The sequence below is a fragment of the Stegodyphus dumicola genome, chromosome 3 (genome assembly GCF_044657685.1).
Source record: "Stegodyphus dumicola isolate Sdum_Otavi_A_Nest chromosome 3, ASM4465768v1".
Lineage (NCBI taxonomy): Eukaryota > Metazoa > Arthropoda > Arachnida > Araneae > Eresidae > Stegodyphus > Stegodyphus dumicola.
The window spans coordinates 119,777,937-119,800,924 of NC_140770.1; the positions used below are offsets into that span (position 1 = coordinate 119,777,937).

At 32.9% G+C, this 22,988-nt stretch overlaps 1 protein-coding gene across 1 annotated transcript in view; it reads left to right on the top strand.

Annotated features, from left to right (window-relative positions):
- LOC118183862 (dynein axonemal heavy chain 7-like) overlaps positions 1 to 22,988 on the top strand; it is a 368,025-nt gene that overhangs the window by 52,078 nt on the left and 292,959 nt on the right. Inside the window, exons 22-23 of the mRNA XM_085812440.1 lie at positions 125 to 353; positions 3,183 to 3,236. Of these exons, the coding sequence (XP_085668566.1) occupies positions 125 to 353; positions 3,183 to 3,236 (283 nt within the window). The remainder of the gene's footprint in view (positions 1 to 124; positions 354 to 3,182; positions 3,237 to 22,988) is intronic.

Here is a 22,988-nt window from a genome sequence, read left to right on the forward strand (position 1 = left end):
TTGGTACTGTAGCATTTTCTTAGGTTTAAAGGTAAATGATTTCTGCATAACTGAAATGTATATAAGCATTTTTAAAAAGTAATACTAAAAATCAATTATTTCATAAAGCATTATTTTATTTTAGGTTCTTCTTTTTGTCGAATGATGAAATGTTGGAGATTTTATCCGAAACCAAAGATCCTTTGCGTGTTCAGCCTCACTTGAAAAAGTGTTTTGAAGGTATATCGAGCTTAGATTTTGATGAGGATTTAAAAATAAGAGGCATGCTAAGCAGTGAAGGAGAAATGGTATTCTTTGCAAGCGTGATTTCCACAAAAGAAGCTAGAGGACAAGTTGAAAAGTGGCTTTTACAGGTATTACTGCACTTGTTTGCTGATATATCTTTGGATAGCTCATGAAACGTTTCGCTACCTTTTATACGAAAATTTTTTTAAATAAATATTTACTACAGTTTAGAAGATGACCTCTTGTATATAAAAAAGGAAAAGGCTACAATGCTTTCCATAAAATGCGTAGGAGGGCAGTTGAAGTTGATATATAATACCTTTCTTTCAGCAGGTACATTGTGACATTGTGACATAATATAGAAACACAACAATTATCTTTATATAGTGTTTCTTATTCGCTTTTAAATACGTAATAACTTATTTTCTCATAAATTATCAACATTATTACTTTAACTACTAAGAAACTGAATTTTTAAAGCATTTCAAATTATGTAAAAAGAAAATATTTCATGTATATTTTGCACTGAATGTTTTCATTGAAAACATCCTGTGTGTATAAATATAGCATCAAAAATTTATAAAGTTATTAGTTATTAGCATAAAACTTGTCTGTAGCGGAGAGCTTGCTTTTGCTTTTTTCAGTTTGTCAAATTTTAAAACTTGACATTTGAAATTTTAATTAACAAAATTTCTTTTTTAGTAGTTTCCTGTTCTTGCCTGAGATCCTGATAATATATAAATAAATATATTAAGAAATCCAGTTAATATCTATATCTATATATATAATCTGATAAATATAAAACCAGTCACGCAAACATCATGTTTGCCTGATCGAGTAACAAAACATCTAAGTAGCTATTAAATCATCATAAAATTTTTCACATAGGTAATCAATGGGTATTTTCCCAGCATGGATGTTGTTATTATTCTCAGATTGCGGCCCTGGTTGCCGCCTTCTTCTTTTGCATCGTCTGGTATTGCTCATTAGTCGAAGTTAAATTCTAAGGGAATATTTCTGGTCCAAAGATCAGTCCAGGGGTATTGAGAAGCAAATGGGTAAATGGAAAAACCTATGGGAAAATTAAGAATCCCCTTTCAAAATTTGGTTGTTTAAGTAAGTTTTCAAACAAACATAGAACATTCTTTTTTTTTTCTTTTATTCTTTTTTATATACAAATATTTTTTCAGGCATATTTCCATGGATCACACGGAATTATGTCAATGTTTCACAAAAGCTGGTACTAGTTGCATGCATATTTTTGTCTTCCAAGGCAGCAAAAATTACAAACTGTCAATAACTGCCATTATAGTTTTATACATTTTTAGTTCTTACAGATTACGTTCAAAGAAAATCTGATATGTAATTGTTGCAGGTGTAGGAGACACTCAGTAAAACTGAAAAGTTCATTAAGCCTAATTAATTAATAAACCTTCAAGCAAGGCGCTAAAAATATATTAGAAAACTATGATTTAGGGCTCAGCCACGATTCATCCTCAATTTCAGCTTTATTTCCTAAATATATTTCAGAATTAAATGAACAGTTCTACTAGAAGCATCCATGAATTTTTAATAATGGCAACACAAACGTTGCACATTCTTAATATTTATTGCAGAACGAGAACAATGCGAAACATAAGGAATAGAAATATTATTTAATTCTAACAATACTTAGACAAAAATGCATAAAATATATAGTTTTTATCAGTCTGTGATATTTCCCGGCTACAAGAGCTTGAAAGAAATTTGATAACAGGTTTCCAAGCCAAAAATAATTACAAGAATTTTGATTTATGAATAAATTTAATATATTAAATATTTATTAGATAAATACAATTTATTTATTAATTAAAGTTATAAAAATATTCTAGATATATTTTGGTTTTGTTTCTGCGACTTTATTGGTGCTATCGCAGCTGCTGGTTGAAGCCGAGGTATTACAACTTGGAATGGATCTATCCAATTTCGCTACTTTTATAATAAAATAATAAAAAAGGAACTGATGAGATGAAAAAACGAGTTCGTTACTTATTGGCTGACACCAACAATATTTTGAATTTCTATAGGTTATAAAGATAAATTACAATATATTTCTGTGATAATTTCTCGTTGATCAGTGAGGTATGTCTTCATCAAACTCCTTAAATTTCACTGTTAATTTCTTGAATGGTAATTGTTAATTGAATTGCCTAGATTTGTATACTTAGAGCTTTTATTATTCGTAATATTAGAATTTTGTGAAATGCAGATAGTTAATAAACACCAAAATGTAAATCCAGTTGCAGAATTCCATAAGTAAAGTTGAGAATACCAAATCTTTTACAATATTATTTTAGAGAACCTTCTGAATATTGATAAGCGATATATATTAATTATTACATCTGTCCATAGGTGGATTACTTACCTCGATGAGGCATCCTGTGTGGAAAACTTTCTAGGGACGTAATATGGAATGAAAATTATTCAATTTCTTAAACTTGGATTTTCTTTCGTTTTGTGTAAAATTTTAATAAAACATTTTGTAATGAATGAATTAACCTTTCTTTTATAAGGATTATGTAATGCCCGTTTAATATTTGCGAATTTCCCTGAACCTGTGAATGACTTCCCGCGTTTTTCCTTAGGAAGGATTGCTGTACCTTTCAAAATAAACTATAAAAAAAATTGCTTAGCCTGACTGTTGAATCTTAATTATTATGATTTTTCTCTCCTCTTCAGTACGTTTGACTATTCTAATATACATTTTTAAATATAAAACTCAATCAATTTGTGCCATATTTTTAATCGCGCATTTCATTGTATATGAGAATATATTACTTTATTTGCAACAAGAGAAGAATGACAGTTTGTTACATAGTATTGGATAATATTCATGTATCATGTTGAGGAGCAATAATATCAATATCATAATTGATAAATTTCAGTTTCTTATGTAGATTTTAATCTCAATATTGCAGGTTCAAGATATAATGTTGACATCTGTTAGAAGTGTTATTCTTGATGCTCATAAGGTAATTACATGTATCACGTTATATCTTTGTAATCATTAATGCTTAAGTATAATGAAATACCCCTTTATTTTTGTTAAATTTCTATAATTCTTAACATATAAATTTAGTGTAAATATGTGTCTGGGGTACGTGGTACTTTATTCAAAACTTTCTTTTTTTTTTTTTTTTAAAGATGCTATTTTTCATTATATTGCATTTAATCTTTTGCCTTCCTTTATAGAAAGCTTTAATCACAAATATGAAACGTTATTCCTCAAACGTCTTGTATCAAGAAATTCCGTACATAGTGACGTCTCACAGAACAAAAGCCTTGCAGAAAAAAAAAAAAATATGCTGCATAAGAACATGAAGACGAACGAAAAATGAATGAAATTGTTAGGACTGCTGTTCCTCCTAATTGCATTTGGAAACATAACAGGAGTCCTGAGTAGGAACAGGGAACTTACTCAAAACTATGTTCGTGTGTGTATAAAAAATACAACAAAGATAAGAAGGGTTAAATTTACCCTTTATTTCTCACAGCGTATCGCTGTTGCCACACTTCGGAATACAGAGACCAGCACTTATGCTCTAAAACGTAGAAAATAAGAACTAAACTAACTTAACTACACTCATGTCCATAAATTAAGGATAATTTGGAGTCACGCGGAAATCGAACTCTAAAATAAATATATCACCTGTAAAATCACTACACATATCTTCAAGAATCATATGCAAATTTCAGGAAGTAACCAGATGACACCGATGGTACGTCACAATGACGAGAATGTAAGAGAGTGATATATAAGGAATACAGGCAAAGAAGAAAAATTGTTCGCAGGCGCTTTATAAGCATTTCAGTGCAATAACCGAATAATTATGACACAAAGGACGCATTTGCATGATTTTTTACGTGGTAGATTTATCGGCCGTCTGGAATATGGGCGTACCCAACTGGAAGTGTCAGACGAACTTGGAATTGCCCAGAGTGTCATCTCCAGGCTTTGGCAACGATTCCAAGATGATGGTAATGTGAGTAGACGTTACAGCACAGTTCGCCCCAGAGTTACAACGCCGAATGAGGACCGGTATTTGGCAGTTACTGCCAAAAGAAACAGGCGGAGCACAGCTTCAGACCTGTCTCGTCAGCTCTCTTCAGCCATTGGTACGACAATTTCAAGGCAGACTGTGTACAGACGCTTAGGGCAGATTGGTCTATATGCTCGTAGACCTGTCAGATGCGTTCCACTTACTGCAACTCACTGTCGCCTGCGGTTAGCCTGGAGTAGAGAGCATGCATTGTGGACACCGCAACAGTGGGCTTGTGTGATGTTTTCCGACGAGTCCAGGTTTAGCTTGCAGTCTGATTCTCGCCGGATTTTCATATGGAGAGCTCCAGCTACCCGTTACCACCAAGAAAACATCACTGAACGACACCGTTAGGGTGGTGTAGGAGTGCTCGCTTGGGGTGGAATTATTCTGGGTTCTAGAACTGACCTGAATGTTCAAATTGGAACCATGACAAGCCAAATCTATCGGAACGTCATTCTGGAATAACATGAACGTTTGTTTTGGGTCGCCATGGGCGCACAATTTGTGTTTATGGATGACAACGCCCGTCCTCACCGTGCAAACATCATAAGCGAATGCCTTGAATCGGAGGATATCACCCGTATAGACTGGTCAGCATTCTCACCGGACTTGAATCCAGTAGAGCACGTGTGGAACATGTTTGGCCGACGAGTTGCAGCCCGTCAACCTCCTCCTACATGTCTACCGAAACTTCGGAGAGCATTGCTTTTTGAGTGCTGTAATATCCCCCAAGATCAGATCGATAATTTGATACTCAGCATGCCTAGGCGTTGTACGGACTGTATTGCATCGTCTGGGAGACATACAATGTATTAACAATCATACCAACATACATCATACATATCAATATTGGTTTTTTGTAAAAAAAATTTTTTTTTTTTTTTTTTTTTTTTTTTTTTTGCTCCAGGGAGAAAAAAATCGCTATTTTTTTTAATAATATCAAACATATTGCATCTTTTTTTGCTCTTTACCTTTTGTTTAATAAATAAGCTTTACGAACAAGTCAAATTTGTTTTGCGTCTAACTCTTCCTCTGCCTGATTTTGCATTATCCTTAATTTATGGACATGAGTGTAAACAAGAACTAAACTTAGATGCTTTACGGAGACTAGTAATGCGAAGATTGGCCTTTTTGACACTACGTATGTAGTGAGCGAATTGCAAAAGACGATTGAAGATACGTATTCAAATATCAGCGAGAACTAAGCTCATGTCTTAAAGGCAGACATGAACTGACTGAAAAGTATGCGCGTGATAAGGCAGCAAGAAGTCTCTTTCTTCTCTTGGCTAAAAGCCACATCTTAAATACCTATACAGTTTGCAACCTCATTAGCATAATGAATTCTACGCGCGCTTATTCTGGCTGGAAATGGAAAATAAGAGAGGATAGCATAGTTTTAAAATAAAATAAACGTTAGTAAAACTTAAAATCTTACAAACGTACATTAGTATATAATTTAGTTAGAATTTGAATGATGTACATTGCGAAAAAAAAAAAAAAAATGGAACAGTTCTATATCTCCCGTTCTACTGGGTCCATTGACAAAATTCAAATTGCGTGTTTCATGTCTTGAAAGCGCGACTTAGGATATATATTAGATTTATATATAGCATTGTTCTAACATAGGTATTTTGACACAAAGTCGGACTTTTTCTGAAATAATATAGCAATGTTTTTCCATATTTCGATTCTACGTCTCAAATTATGCCTAGATATTAAATTTTGTAAAATTTGGTGCGAAATTTACGGAGAAATTCAAAAATTTATCTTGGCGGAATTTTCCAGTTTGAGCCAAGAATGGCGAACTTTTTAATATGTGGCAACTAATTTTCCTTTCCCTTCCATTATGCCAGAGCGGGAAGAAAGGGACATCGTCCCTACTTTTTTACATTGTGCATGAGCGTAAAAACAGTCACTTCGTTTCTACTTCCAAATAACTTATAAATGTTACATAACTTATAAATGTTACCGCTTTCAACAAATATGCCAAATTTCAAAACGCGCCAATATATAAATTCACGCATATCTTCGGAAATTTTGATTAAAAAACTGTAATGTTTTGCAGGTATGCTTAGAAATACGTCTATTTTAAGATGATGGCAAAAATTTTATACATTATAATTCAAAACGTTTCCTGAAAAATTTATAAAAATTATTCAAAAACACAAATTTAAAAAATAAATCATAAAAAATGGGTGAATTTTATTTGGAATGAACCTAAATTTCGAAATGTGAAAGGAATCAAGTTTAATAAAAAAAGAGAAATTAATAAATGTATATCAAACTCAGTAGATAGAAAAGGGGGGTTTTGAGCCACAGGCATCAGAGATCAGAGGGATTCCAGAGGGTGGAGCTGAGGCGCTCGGGAGGCAAAGCCTCCTGAGGTGCTCACAGGGGGTAGGGATCTGCCGAGGAGTACGTGCGGGTTGCTACGTCACCAACCCAGTGCGCATCGCATCCTGTTCGTGACGTCATCATGCATTGTCACCTCGGATTATCTTGCTATTGCTACGTCAGCCACATGTTTCATCCTGTTTGTGTTGTAATCCGGTTTCATGTACACTTTTATCGATTGACGTAGAACTCCTCACTGCTCTGATGTCATACTAAATCCGCAACCTGATTGCAGCATGCATATACATGTTAGAATTTTTAGTGCATTCTTTTTAGTTCAGAACGACCGCTAGAGCGCAGCAGTCTTACCTTTAGCGCTTTCTGATTGTTTCTCCTGGATCCTGACCAAAGCCTATATAGAGAGACACTAGATCGTTTTTTTCATCATTTCTGCTCTTTCTGTTTGAACCAAGACGATTGTACTTCGAGGCAGTCACGCTTACCATACTCACAATGATTGAAAATTTTGACGATTAGTTAATACTGTACTATTTTAATTATTTTCACGACAAAGAAAAAGCAGATTCTATATTTAGGGAATTGTGCGGTTATCCATTTCAGTAAACCTGAATATTTATCGACGGCAATACGTTTCAGCTCGACTTTGCTGCGCCTTCGGGGATGATGATGTACTCACCTACAGTTTTTCGGGAACGTCGGTCGCCGCCCAGCCCTGGATTCCTACGCTGCAACAAATTAAAAATGAAGTTGAAGCACTCACCCACAAAAAACATAATTACGTTCTGCTCGACAAATACCCCGAAGGAGAAGCCAAGATCTCCGCGCACAGTGTGGGAATGCTGCACGAAGGGCGCATTCCCACACTGTACGCGGAAGTAAGTAAATCCTTCGTGCAGCATTCCCACACTGAGTTACGGTTCGATGCGAGAGATATTATTTATGAGGGAGAATTATATGACTCACATTCTGAGTCTGGAACACGGATCGCTTCTAGTGATGAAACCCCCTACGAACACAGTCTGGAAACACAGTATCCCAACCTAACCCGAAGTGAAGACTGTAAGAAATTTTATGTGGAAATATATTTTAATCGCCAAAGAGGGCGTAAATCTTTCATGATATATATATATACTTCTTGCTCTTGGATCTGGCACCGCCAGTTGAATGTGTGTTAGACGTGAATAAACTTGGCAGTTTAGAAATCTGATTCGTAATGTTCATTTATGTTATGTGTAATTTGAATTAGTTTTTTTTTTTAACCAGGATATCTTGAAATTCTTGACAGTTAATATAATATTTTATATTTTTGGCGCCCAACGTCGGGCACGAAAAAAATTTTTTTTTTGATTTAGAATGCGTTGTTTTTCGTGTTAGTGAAAATTTATTCCTTTGCACTGAACGTGGCAGGATTAACGTTAAGAATACTTGTGTATGTGTTTCCTCAGGAAAGTGAGTTACTAAATTAGGAATTAACCATTTGAAGCCTGCACCAGGTAAGAGAATAAAATTACTTTTGTTGTTATTATGGCAGACGATATTATTAAATTGAAAGCTATTAGAAAAATCATGAGACAAGTTATTTCTAAAATAATAAATGTTGTAGAACCTGAAATTAAAAGAGACATTTGGGATAAGAATATGGTAGAAGAAAATGTGTTTTAACTTACTTCTAAACAGTCTGCGTTGAAAGAAATTAATGAAAAAATATTGGATTGTTTTAAAGGGGATGAGTCTGAAATTGAGAAAGAATGTAATACTGTGTTAGATTATGATGAAAAAATAAGTTTATGTATTTTTAGGGCTAAAAAGAAACTTAATTTAAATTCTCAGATAGTGAGCATTGAAAGTGAATCGCCTGGTAACCATACTGCTGCCGTAAAGGTCGTAAACAAAACTAACATTCGGTTACCTAAAATTTCAATTTCTAAATATTATGGTGATCCTAGTTTATTTTTGGAATTTTATAATTCTTTTGAAAATGCTAGTGGTAATAATAATGAGTTAACAAAGGTCGAGAAGTTTACCTATCTTAAATCCTTACTCGCAGGACCTGCTTTAAGTGCAGTATCCGGGTTTGCATTATCTAATGAAAATTATGACGCTTCTATAAGTTTAATTAAAGAAAGATTTGGACGAACAGATTTGGTAATATCTTCGCACATGAATAAACTCTTGAATCTTGAACCGGTTAGAAGTTCGTCCAATGTGAAAGCACTAAAAACACTATACGATTCCTGTGAAATCAATATAAGAAGCTTAAATTCATTGGGTGCTTGTGTCGGAAGCTTACGGAACCCTTTTAGGACCTGTTATTTTAAAGCTTTTACCAGAATATATGAATCTGGAGTTTAATAGAAAAAGAAACTCTAAACTGCAATATAGCCTAACAGAACTTCTCGAATTCATTAGATTGGAAGTTGAGAGTCGGGAAGCTTCTAATTTAATAATAAACTCAAAGAAAAGGGACACAAATTACGGAGTTAAGCAGAATAAAAATAATTACTTAAAAAGGGCAAGCGTTCCTACTGCTTCGGCATTAGCTACAGAGACTAAGCCGTATTGTTTCTATTGTAATCAAAATACACATGATGTAGGAAAATGTGAGAAAACAAATGAGCAAAAAAGAGCGATATTAAAATACCATGGACGTTGTTACAGATGTTTTAAGAGAGGCCATGTATCTTCCAGATTGTAAAATGAAACTTCAACCTTGTGAGTTGTGTAATGGTTTAAATCATAATAAGCTATTTTGTAGAAATATTGTTCCTGAAGTGGAAGCAGTTTCAGATGTTAAACAGAAAGTAGTTACAGTATCAGATTCTAAGCAGAATGTAGTTGCATCCCTGTCGTTTAACGCTAAGACTGTTTCTGAAACTGCTGATAAAGGTGTATATTTACAAACTTGCACTGTTTACGCTTCAGATACAGATAATACTAGAAGCCAAATAGTAAAAATCTTAATTGATGGTGGATCACAGAGGTCATTTATTAGATCCGATTTGGCTAAAGAACTAAAATTAAGGACTTTAAGGAAAGAAAGGTTATATATTTATTCATTTGGGTATAGCCAAGGTAGACTAATAGAATATAATGTTGTTCAAATTACCCTGAAAAGTATGCATTTCCCTAATGACTCAATCACTATTGAAGCTCTTGTTACAGATACAATTTCTGGAGCGATCATAAAAATTCCCCCCAAAAACATTTTAGAAATATTAACATCAGAATATCTAAAATTAGCCGATAATGGAGAAGCAGCTGAAAAAAAATATTGTTAGGATCTGATTCATGTTGGGAAGTGCAAACAGGCGAAAAGAAAAGAGTAACTAATAAATTATTTGCGGTATCTTCTATATTTGGTTGGTCCTTAGTTGGATCTTTAGAAGGTGATCAGTCTAGTGCCTGTATTTTTACAACTAGTGGCTTCTCATTGCTTAAAGGAAGATAATAATTCAGTTAATGACTGTTTGCGAAGGTTTTGGACTCTGGACCATTTGGGTTTAGAGGTTGAGAACGAGTATCCTGACGTAAATCAGTCATTGAGAAATTTGAAAAAGAATTGCATTTTACTAATGGTAGATATGTAGCTCGTTTGTTATGGAAATCACATCATGCAAACTTGGGTAATAATTTAGAAAATGCCAATCGACGTCTAGTATCTTTGGTTAATAAACTAAAAAGTGATGAATGGCTTAGAGCGAATTATGATAGCATAATAAACGAACAGTTAAAAATGAAATAATTGAAAAGTGCGAAATTGAAAGTTGTGATAGTAATAAAATGTATTACATGCCACATTCTCTAGTAGTAAGAAAAAAATGTATCAAAAACTAAAGTCCGTATCGTGTTTGATGCATCTTCGAAGTGTAATGGGGGTATCTCTAAACAATTGTTTGATGCCTGGCCCAAATTTGAATCCTTCTGTTTTGGACTTGATACTGCGGTTCAGACAATACAAATATGCATTTTCAGCAGACATTGAAAAGGCCTTTCTTCAGATTGGAATCTCTGAAATTGATAGAGATGTATTACGGTTTTTATACTTTGATAATAATTACAATTTGAAACATTACAGAATGACTCGCGTTCCTTTCGGTGATCATGTAGCCCTTTCATTCTGGCGTGCACTATAAAAAAGCATATAAAGGAAATAGAGTTAGAAAATCCAGATATTTTTGAGATGTTGAACTGTTCGATCTACGTAGATGATGTTTTCTATAGTGCAGATTCTGTGGAACAGGCTTTTAAGTTAAGTACTGGAGCCTATTGCGTGCTTAAAGATGCCGGAATGAATTTCCGCCAGTTTAATACAAATTCCGAGAAACTAAAGAAACTTTGGGATGATTGTGGAATAATTAAATCAGAAAATGAACTAAATAGTTCTTTAAAAGTATTAGGGCTTAACTGATGTACGAGTAAAGATGTAATTTCCTTGAACATAGACAACTTGTGCGATATAGACTTGTGCGAACATAGACAACATAGACAAATATTAAATAGTTGTAGAAAAACCACAAAAAGAAATATATTAAAGGTGACTGCTACTATTTTCGATCCAGTAGGTTTCTTGGCGCCATTTGTATTACGTGCAAAATTGATAATGCAAAACCTTTGGCAGTTGGGTTTAGAATTTGACGATGAAGTTCCAACTGAATGTAAGCAGTTGTGGTCCGAATGGAGCGGTGAAATTGAAAAGTTAAAGAAATTTGAAATTTCTCGAGAATATTTTCCCGGCAAATTGAATCAAAATAAGGATATTGAACTTCATTTATTTTGTGATGCATCTATTAAAGCGTATGGTTCAGTTGCATATTTTAGGTCAGTTGAAGAAGGACAGGTAGCATTCATTATGGCAAAATCTAGAATTGTGCCAATAAAACAAAAACTCACACTTCCAAGGTTAGAGTTGCTAGGAGCATTAACATCGACAAGACTTGCTAAAAATTTAAAAGAGCTGTTTTCAATTCATGAAGAAAATATTTATCTGTGGACTGACAGTATGATAGTGGTTCACTGAATTCATAGTGCTCCTGAACGATGGAAAATGTCTGTAAAAAATCAAGTATCTGAAATACAATCATTAACTTGCCCAAATAACTGGAGACATTGTAATGGGAAGTCCAATCCAGCGGACATTTTATCTCGAGGATGTTCAGCCGAATATTTGTTGTCTTCAAGATTATGGCAGTCTGGGCCAGACTGGTTAGTTGAATCAGTGAGTGCTTGGCCTAGTAAATTTATCGTGACAACGGAGTTTTCTGATGCTGAATTAGAGCACAAAAAGTGTATAAATGATACGACAATACTACCGTCTATTGCAGAAAAATCTAATTCTCTGTTGAATCTTGAAAATTATAGTAAATTATTTAGAGCTATTAGAGTAACTGCATGGATATTTAGATTTATTCACAATCTGAAAAATAAAACTGACAAGAAAACCGGACCCTTGATAACAGAACTTTTTGCCGCAGAATTATATTTTATAAAAGAAGTTCAATATGAACATTTTTCTGATGAAATTAATAGTTTAAAGCCTGGACAGTTGATTTCAAAAAGCTCAAACATTTATGAACTAAATCCTTTTCTAAACGAGGAAAGAGTTTTGTTAGTAGGAGGAAGACTACAAAAATCAACTTTAAGTTTTCATGAAAAGCATTCTATAATTATACCTTCAAAAACTCATTTTACAGATCTTCTAGTACGTGATGCACATGAACGAGTTCTTCATACAGGTGTAGCTAGTACTCTCATGTTCCTCCGTGAAAAGTACTGGATAATTAGATCCAGACAAAATGTGAAACGTGTTATAAGAAACTGTGTACTGTGTCAGCGTTATAACTCCCGACCAATGCGACAAGTCATAGCACCATTACCTCCATCTAGAATTGAAAAACAAACCCTTTTGATGTTATAGGACTGGATCATGCAGGTCCACTTTTCGTGAAAAATGAAGATACGAAGTATTATATCCTATTATTTACCTGCGCAGTAACTAGAGGCATTCATCTTGAACTAACAAAAGGTCTCACAACTAAATCTTTCCTACTTGCTTTTTGTCGATTCATATCAAGAAGAGGGTTGTGCTCTTTAATATACTCAGATAACGCCGCGCGTACATTCAAGGCAGCTGATGCAGAGCTCAGAAAGATGTAGCAGGTATTAAGCCATCCCGATGTAAAGAATTATTATGCAGCAAAGGGCATTCAATGGAGGTATATCATTGAAAGAGGAGCCTGGTGGAGCGGATTTTACGAGAGACTTGTGCGATCCGTCAAAACAATATTAAGAAAAATTCTTGGTAGAACATCACTGCTACCTGAAGAATTGGAAACTGTACTGACTGAAATTGAGGCGGTGATAAATCGTCGACCCTTGACTTACGTCCAAGATAATGAGCCCCAAGTTCTGTCACCTGCTCATTTTCTGTTAGGGCAGAAACTTGCTAATTTGCCTCCTGTCAAATACACTAATGAAGTGTGCAGTACTAAAGAAATTCTTTTAAAAGCGCATCTATATCGTGAAAAATTGTTAAATAACTTTTGGAAAATCTTTTATAAAGATTATTTGTTGAATCTGAAATCTGCAAATTTTGTGAACAATCACCATGCAAAACACGACTTAAGTGTGAACGATATCGTGATTTTACAGGATGAACATTTACCACGTAACATGTGGAGATTAGAAAAGGTTCTCAAAATATTTACCGGTAGAGATGGACTAATTCGCAGTTGTGAAATAAAGACTGAAAAAGGCATTATAAAGAGACCTTTACAAGTTAGAATGCTAAGAGTATTAGTATTGTATGATAGTATATTTCTTACTGAAAATGTAATCGTAATGCTACTAATGTTGTATCTATTTTATTTAATTGCTATTTAAAGTACTGTATATTTAATATTTAAAGAGATGTATATATTAGAAAATTTTAAGGTTGTAAAAATGTATAAGTGTATTTAAAATTTTAATTTAATTTTGAAAAAAAAAAAAAAAAAAGACAAGTTTCTTGTAATAATTCTAGTATTTTAGTTGAATTATGATAATCTTGATTTTGAAGTCATTTGTTTAATATTATCTTGAGTTATATAAATTCTTGATTTAAATCCTGATGCTTGAACAGGAATGCTATGACAATAATTCTTGATGAAATTTATTTGAAAATTTACTTGATATTCTTGAAACATATGGTAAGTTTTACATGTTCTTGATATTTATGTGACATTTCTTTATTACGAAACTTGAATTTGTATTGAAATGCATAACGATTCTTTAAAATAATTCTTGAAAATGTTCATGTAACACTGATAATCTTGATTGTTCTGCACTACAGTTCAGCCGAGCCCAGTGTGTAAGAAATTTTATGTGGAAATATATTTTAATCGCCAAAGAAGGGCGTAAATCTTTCATGATGTATATATACTTCTTGTTCTTGGATCTGGCACCGCCAGTTGAATGTGTGTTAGACGTGAACAAACTTGGCAGTTTAGAAATCTGATTCGTAATGTTTATTTATGTTATGTGTAATTTGAATTAGTGTTTTTTTTAACCAGGATATCTTGAAATTCTTGACAGTTAATATAATATTTTATAAAGACTACTCGAATTAGTCTGACGTTCAGAAAAATTTTACTTCCGCAAGGGAAGCGTTCGTGTGTTGAAATGGACTTTAATTATTACGATGGTATAATTAATTCCGTAACCCCAAAACCGTGTATGAATAAAAAGATTTTTCCGTGCAAGAAAGCACGTTAAGAACATGAGATACGTCAGGACGACTAATTGAGTCGGCATGCAAATTCATGTTTTTCATCAAAAATGTTTCGCTGTGCTTCAAATGACGAAACTTTGCTGAAGCTTTATTCTTTGCCAAAGAATATGTTTCATCTCGGAGGGCATATTTTTGCGACTGTATCGTGTTTCATAGGTTGACTCATGTTCACGTGCGGAAATATGTGACTGATGAGAAAGATCTTTTACATCCTACCAAAGATGGAGTTTCGCTGTCTCCACTAGTATAGAAAGAATTTTGCGGTCATGCAAATACATTTGCTTTCTTTGAAGGCTCTGACAGTGTTTCGAAACAAAATGTTAAAGGTGAAATAATTATATCACTACAAAGATTGTTTCAAAGAAAAGATTTTAGACTGGAATTCGTACCGGAACATGTTCTGTTGAAGAAAGAACATTTATTTAAACTTGAACTCAAAATATAGCGAAACATGTGCCGTCAGGAAAGAAACTCTCATTTCTAAAACTCTTAACTATTTCGTGAGAAAGCAGTTGCATTTTGTACGTGAATATGCTGGTGAGCCTGACCGTCCAAATGGATTTTATGAATTGCAGTACTCTTTGTGTAAGTGTATTGAAAAATTTATTTCTAACAAAATTACAGAACTTTTTATATGTTTTGGTAGCCAAGGAGGTTATAACAATCAGCTAGGACATTAATGCTTATCAACAAGCCGTGCTCAAAAGTGTGAAAATTATTTTGACCAAGCTTTGTTTACAATTAGTTGGACTGACATAGCAAAGGACTTTATTCTTCAAAATAAAAGCAATATAAATTTTAGTAAACTAATTGTTATTGATGACTTTTTTGATGATATTAATGTAAATGATGTACTGGCTAATGTTCAAAGTTTGTATGTAGGTGAAGAAATTGATTTGTTTTAAGATTTTTTGAATAGTACTTTTTGAAAAAAAATAAATATCAGGTTTTTAAATTTTTATATTTGTTTATATTTTCTTTCGCATCAAGAAATTTTTTTTTTTATCCTACTTAGGTTTTGTAATGACGTAGTACAAGATTTTATATTTCATAGAAAATTATGTAAAAGTTAACTGCTTTTAATGAATGGGATTTTCTTAGCGTGTATATTGGGTATTGGACATTTCATTGCATTTTCTACCAATAGCGCATGGAACTAATAATATATAGCACAATTATTGAAATTTTTGAAAATTCTAACTGAAAGTTAATGTTAAAATTAGGTTGAATCAGTATTAAGTGTATCTAAAGCTGATTGTACTATGAAATAATTCGTGATTTTTGTGTGTATAAAGGGAGCTTCAGTTTTCCCACTCATAGTAAATCTGAAGCCGATAAGAATCTATTTAAGACTCATTCTTTAGGTAAATATAGTTGCTTTATGTTGCAAATTTCTCTAAAACTTGTTGGGAATTTTGTGTAAATAACTTAAATTTGGTAAAGTTTCTGTCCTCATTCGAGTAAAATAGCAAATATTCTACAGTAGAACATGCATACTTCATATTTAGTTCCTAATATTATGCTAATAAAATAGTTCTAAGAAGAGTATTATCTACTAAAGCAGTATGTAATGTAGAAAAATTTGAATGAATTAGATTCGGAAAAAGGTAGTATTAATTAAATTACAGTTCTCGCACAATGATAAGAAAAAGGAATATTATTTGGCTGTAATTTTGTATTGAAAATTTCCTTTTTCTACACAGAAATACTGTAATGTACTTTTAAGTATGGAATATTATGATGAGAATGAACAGCTTTCGTTGTGAATGAAGTCTGCATCAACATGTACCCGATAACTATTTACCAAGAGAAAGATTTGATTTATATGGATAATCATCAAGTGATTTCCTTTTTTAAACTATTGCCTGGAAAAATATTACATTATAAAGTTAAATATAGTATATATAAGCCTTATTTTATTTTCTATTTATCTACAAACTGCATATACTTTCATTTATGTAAAATGGGTGCTCCGTATTCCTTTGTAAAAAAGAGTTACAGTTTAATAATGGTATTCAGGCAATGAAATAAATCAAATGTATTTTCTATTTATTTTTCACAAAGCAAATACATTACATAAGTGAAAACATTCCTGTCCTAAATATTTAAAGTTTAATCTTAGAAAATTGAAGTGAAACATTTTAATCTTCGTAAAGCATATAAGAGAAACACTTTTTTTCATCTTAGAAGATATGTAAAGCGGAACATAATTGAGTTAAAAAAATCTTTTTCAGCTTTAAAGGAAGTTGAAATGATCGGTAAAAATTTAACGCATTAATCGGTAAAGATTTAACCGAATCATTAAAAATTTAATGATCGGTAAAAATTTAACGTATGACTTATTATAAGAAAGACCGCACTTTCAAAAAAGAATTGTTTTAATTGAACATTGGAGCCACACATTTCTGCGCATATGTATAGCATTTTTATTTATCATGAGCGTGACACATAATAAGTAAATAAAATACATTTCACAAAGTACGAAACACATTTCTCTTTTAACTTTCCTTCTAAGTGTAGATTGTATTCTACACTTAGAGGGAATTTGATAAATCAGAGTGATTTCATTTTCTGAAGATTCAAGTTCAGAAATATTACAACTCAAAAGCAAAAAGGTTAGAACGATAATGAAGTATACCTTAACCAATAAAAAATGCTTTTCTTCCTAAAAAAATTAAAGTGAAACTTTTTCCACCTAAAAAAATCTAAATGAATTTTTTTCGATTTTTCAGAATCAAAGTGTAACTTTTTCACCTTACATTTTGAATTTAACATGGGTTTTCCCATAGACAAAATAAAAGTGGTGATTTTTCTCCCTAAAATAATTAAAGTGAAACTTTTTCGACTTAAAAAAATCTAAATGAATTTTTTTCGACTTTTTAAAATCAAAGTGTAACTTTTCCCCTCACATTTTGAATTTAACATGTGTTTTCCCATAGACAAAATAAAAGTGGAGATTTTTCTCCCTAAAAAAATGAAAGTGAAACTTTTTCCACCTAAAAAAATGTAAATGAATTTTTTTTGATTTTTCAAAATCAAAGTGTAATTTTTCCCCCTTACATTTTGAATTTAACATGCGTTTTCCCGTAGACAAAATAAAAGTGGAGATTTTTCTCCATAAAAAAATTAAAGTGAAACTTTTTCGACCTAAAAAAAATCGAAACGAATTTTTTTTTTCAACTTTTTGAACTCAAAGTGTAATTTTTCTAACTACATTTTGAAATTAACATGGGTTTTCCTATACACGAAATAACAGTGGAGATTTTTCGTCTTAAAATATTAAAGTCAAAATTTTTCCAACTCAAAAAAGCAAACTGTTTCTTTTGAGCCCTAACGGACACTGCAGTGAACATTTTTCGCCTTAAGAAAAACAAACACATTCAGAAATTATTATCGAGATTTCCGCTCAGATATATTTTTCTGCTTTTCATGCCATTACATTTCCAATGAAATTTTTCTGCTTTTCATGCCAGATAGTTAAATGCTTGTTATTTTTTTTTCGCATCCGAATGCATTTCGTGTCTCACACATGCTCATTACAACCAAGTTAGAAGTTAAGTGAATACTTCCTGAAATACTATACATTTCATTCCGGAAAATATCTTCATTTTGAATCCTCTAATTTTTTTTCCTGTATTCCAAGTAAATTTTGCGCATAAAGTTTTTACTTTCGATGGAAGTTATTTGCGGATGACTGTGATGTGTTCATGTTTTCATAAACCTTTTGAAAACTTTGAATATTACCAATTTTTACGTTACGGCCACTGCAAATCATTGAATTTTCAAATATTTTCTTATTTATCTTTTACAACGCCTTGGGATTTGGGAACAAATTTTTATTAAATAGTTATATTGTTTGATTTAATAATTTTATTACACGTTTGGAAGATTTAACTTCAATAACACTACCACACTGAGCCAGAAATTAAGAAAAGAAATGGGATTTTTATCTTATTACTCTATAGGAATAGATTAATTTTCTCTGATATTGACGTATTCGTATGCAGAGAAGAGAGACGTTTAACCCAGTTCATACAGAATATTTTCTCGAAGTCACCACGATAACTGACTTGCATTGTCATAGATTTTCTCGTGAAGTCTATTTCTTTCTTAAAAGAAGTTTATATAGTTCATTAGAAACATGCCTAAGAAAATACCTCAACTTCATAAGAAACATCAGCGCTTTGATTTAAATTAGTATTAAAATAAGAATCATTGTTTTGTAAATACTATGTTTCTCTGTGACTCAAAAGTTTCTTCTTTATCATATTCGAAATGAATAATTAACCGTACATAACTAATATATTGTATTCATTAACAAATTTATACTTTCTGACTTCATTCTATTGAAACGAAAACATTCATAACTTATTTCGAAGAAAATATTTTTACATGTTATATTTTTTGATTAATTTTCATACCACTTGATTATCTTTGAAAATTTGTTTCCTAGTCCAATGCTAATATATTACTAATTTTCGCTCTTTCGATGCATTTTGTATGCGACAAAAACTCAATTTAGAAACTTTTTTACTTAACATCTTGTTTTGCATTGCTGAACCGAGGCCATGCTTTCATTTTTATTACATATCATACGAATATTTTAAAAAAAAAGGCATATTGTTACCTTCTGTCAGCGCAATTTTAACCAGCATCCCGAGCCTTCTTTAGTAACCTTCTTCTTCTTTAGCTATTACCGAGCCTTCTTTAGTAAAATCTCAAGGGTTAAACTGAACTTTTCATTAATAATTTTGAAGATTCTGGATATATTCTACTCAAACGTTCATAATTTGATTAGCAAAATTATTTATATATGTACTTCGTTGTGCTCTTGGTTAACTTTTAAATTTTTGTTCATCTATAACACTTAATTTCTAGTGAAGTATCGAAATGATTATTTACTTTCCGCTTTTTACAAAGAATTTCCTAGACACATATGTTCAGTACAGAACATTTTCTTAACTTACCAGTAGTATTACCAAAATAGAAAACATGCAAAATTTCCCTAAAATTGCATATATTTGTTTCTTTACAAACATGTACACGAATACCCACATTTAATTACTTAATGAATATTTTCCTATATTAGAACGAAAATTTTTAAATAATGTCATGTTCCATAAAATTTATGTATTTGTGATGTCATTGTCTTTTCGCAAACGTTTTGAGAATGTGCTCTAGATAGTCTTTTAGACACTTCGAAACTGTTTTCTCTTTGCTATTGGAAACTATTTTTATCTTTGCTGTTGGTATATGCCAATGAATTCCCGATACTTTTTTTGTTTCATCTTCAGCTTATGTGTTATTTAAATACTTAAAAATATATTTGTAGATCGTTTATGTTGATACTTGTGATAGATTTCCTGGATGTTTTTTGAAAAATGCATTTATTTTATTCACGTGAATGAAACTGATGTTTTCTTAAAATTTTATTATTCAAAGTATTAGTCAATTATGACAGATTGCCGGATTTATTATCATTATTCAACATTCATATGAACTTCGGTATTCCAAATCTCTCACGTAACTAATTTTTCCTATCAGTAATAGGAAGGCGAATGGAATAAATGCAGGTTATGCAGACATAAGATAAAAATGTTTGAAGTGAAAGAAAGTCTTCAGATCTAGGAAATTCAGTAGAATGGGAAAATATTCATTCTATTCAAAGCTTATTTTGGAATATCGTAGCATATATAATGTAAATTTACTAAAAAGGGATATAAAGAAGATCAAGTACTTTGCAAAATCTAGACGGTAATTATACAAAACTAGTTATATGGACGTTTCCATAAAAAGTGGTTCCAGCGAAGGAAATATGCCAGCAATTTTCGGAAGCTCTAAGTAAGCCTTTGATCTTCGCTTTTACGTAGAATTTACAATTCTATTAAAAACTTTTGTAAGAGTGAAGATCAGGTGCTCACCTAAAGTTTTAGGAGATTTTAGGAGAAAATGGTCCAGTGTCTCTCTATATAGGCTTTGGTCAGGATCCAGGAGAACCAATCAGAAAGCGCTAAAGGTTAAACTATTGCGCTCTAGCGGTCGTTGCTCAACTAAAAAGAATGCACTAGAAATTCTAACATCTATATGCATGCTGTTATCAGGATGCGGATTTAGTATGACATCAGAGCAGTGGGGTGTTCTACATCAATCGATAAACGTGTACATAAAACCGGATTACAACACACGGAATGAAACATGTGGCTGATGTAGCAATAGCAAGATAATTCGAGGGGACAATGCATGATGACGTCACGAACAGGATGCGACGCGCACGGGGTTGGTGACGTAGCAACCCGCACGTACTCCTCGCAGATCCCTCCCCCCTATAAGCACCGTCCTCTAGGATCCCTCTGATCCCTGAGGCTCAAAACCCCCATTTTTTATCTACTAAATGAACATTGAAGAGCAAAAACTTTGAGAGCTAATTTTTTAAAAACTATTCGTGCGATTTTTTACAAAAATTGGTAGTTTGGCGTAATTTGAGTCGTAGAATCGAAATATGGAAAAAGATTGTTATGTTATTTCAGAAAAAGTCCGATTTTGTGTTAAAATCTCTAGATTAGAACAATGCTATATATAAATCTAATACGTATTATCCTAAGTCGCGCTTTCGAGACATGAAAAAAACGCAAGTTGAATTTCGTCAATTGGCCCAGTAGAACTGGAGATATAGAACTGTCCCTTTTTTTTTGCAGTGTAGTATCTATATTTGCTAAGCGAAAGATACCAAAAATGGTTTTCGGTTTCACAGAAAATTTACGAAGCTAAAGTATTGCCGATTTATGAATATTTCTCTGAGATGCAAATATTCATAAATCAAGTTTATCATAATTCAAGCTCATCATCAGTCATTCATAATCATTCAACTTTGCTGTTGCATTTTATCTTTCTATTTTTCATGTTCTGAACACTCAAACAAACACACCGTCATAAGCTTCCGACTAAAAGGATCTTCGAGCAATATGGAGTAAAGTTAAGTGTACATTTGAGAATGCCTTTTAGGAACCATTTAACTGACAAAGAAATATGACGCGCGATCAGGAAGTTGCAGGCTAACGAGAAATAAGCATATTTAAGTAGCCACAAATCTCCATTACACAATCTATAAACAGTTCAGAGACACAACTAATGTATCTCAGTAACAGGCGAGGACCAAAAATGTACCATAAATATTTCTCGAAATTGTTTACTTGTGGAATCACCATAAAGAAGGAGTGAATGAATGCTTCACAAATTTGCAAGGGAATTTGTTTAGCTAAAGCATCTCGAATATTGTGCTGCTGATATAGCTAAATCTTATTAAATCTTCCTATGTAACGAGGTTTATTGATTCATGCTGAGAAAAGGAGTTGGTTAAAGTGGTGTAGATATTACAGTTCTTGATTTTTCCGCTAATATCTATGTGATATATCTGACTTTGAATCTAAAATTTTCTGAAGAACACAAAAACCTTGTCTAAAACTTAAAGGTTTATTTAACTGGAACTTCAACACTGATGAAAACTTATCATAAACGAAAACTTAACATCTTGGGCGGAAAAACATTCAAAGTGCTTTAAAGTAACAGCTATGCCGGCACGGTGAAGAACACTTTCCTTTAAAAGACAGAATCCATCTAGCCCTTTCGGCATATATCTCCATTCGCTGGATTCAGACTTCCGCTCCTACGTGTTTTGGACTTAAACGGCCAGGCTGGAACTGGAATAGGACTGGATCAGGACCGGAACAGGATTGGAACAAGAACAAGACGGGAACCGGAACAGGACTGGATCCGCAACAAGACGGGAACCGGAATCTCTCTTCCCCTGGCTTCTCCCCCGGGCAGGTCTATTCTGGCTCGAACTAAAATGAACTGCGGTGCCACTAAGGAAAGCACCTCCTTTTTATTGCCGGTGGTTGCCGTTACTACAGGCGATTATGCAAATATTTAACATCCTTCTACCTAAGGAAAAAAAAAAGTGAACTTTCACATCAAAGTAAAACAATGCCAAAGAGCCTTAATATGCCAGTCTGTCCGGCGGAGTTACAGTTCTACCAGATCGTGTTACAGGCCTGACAGATTTATCATCTACGTTGAGTTTAAGTTCAGACAACGAATCTTGTTTTTCGTTCTGCAGCTTCACGGGTACATCATTTTGCGACACGAACCGATGAAAAGCCTGAAGAAACACTTCTGTAGATAGAGAAGTCAGCAACTCCAAATGGACCGCTCTATAAATGGTGCATGTAAAAACACAAATCCATGCCTTTTCTTTGTTTCTCAGTAATAAAGGACCACAAAGGTCTGTACCCGTTACTTGAAATACTGCTGAATCATTTACTCACTCTATTGACGGTGGAGCTGATATGTGGTCAACAGGTACAGCAGAATATCTCTTGCAAGTAATGCATTTACTCAAAACAGAACGCACAGTTCTTCTGCCAGATAACAACCAAAACCTTTCCCTTAAGGTATTCAGTATATATTGTACACCTGCATGTCCTTTCTTTCTATGTTCTTCGATAATTAAATTCCTAACTAATGGATGTTCTCCTGGTAATATTATAGGTGTTCTAAACTCT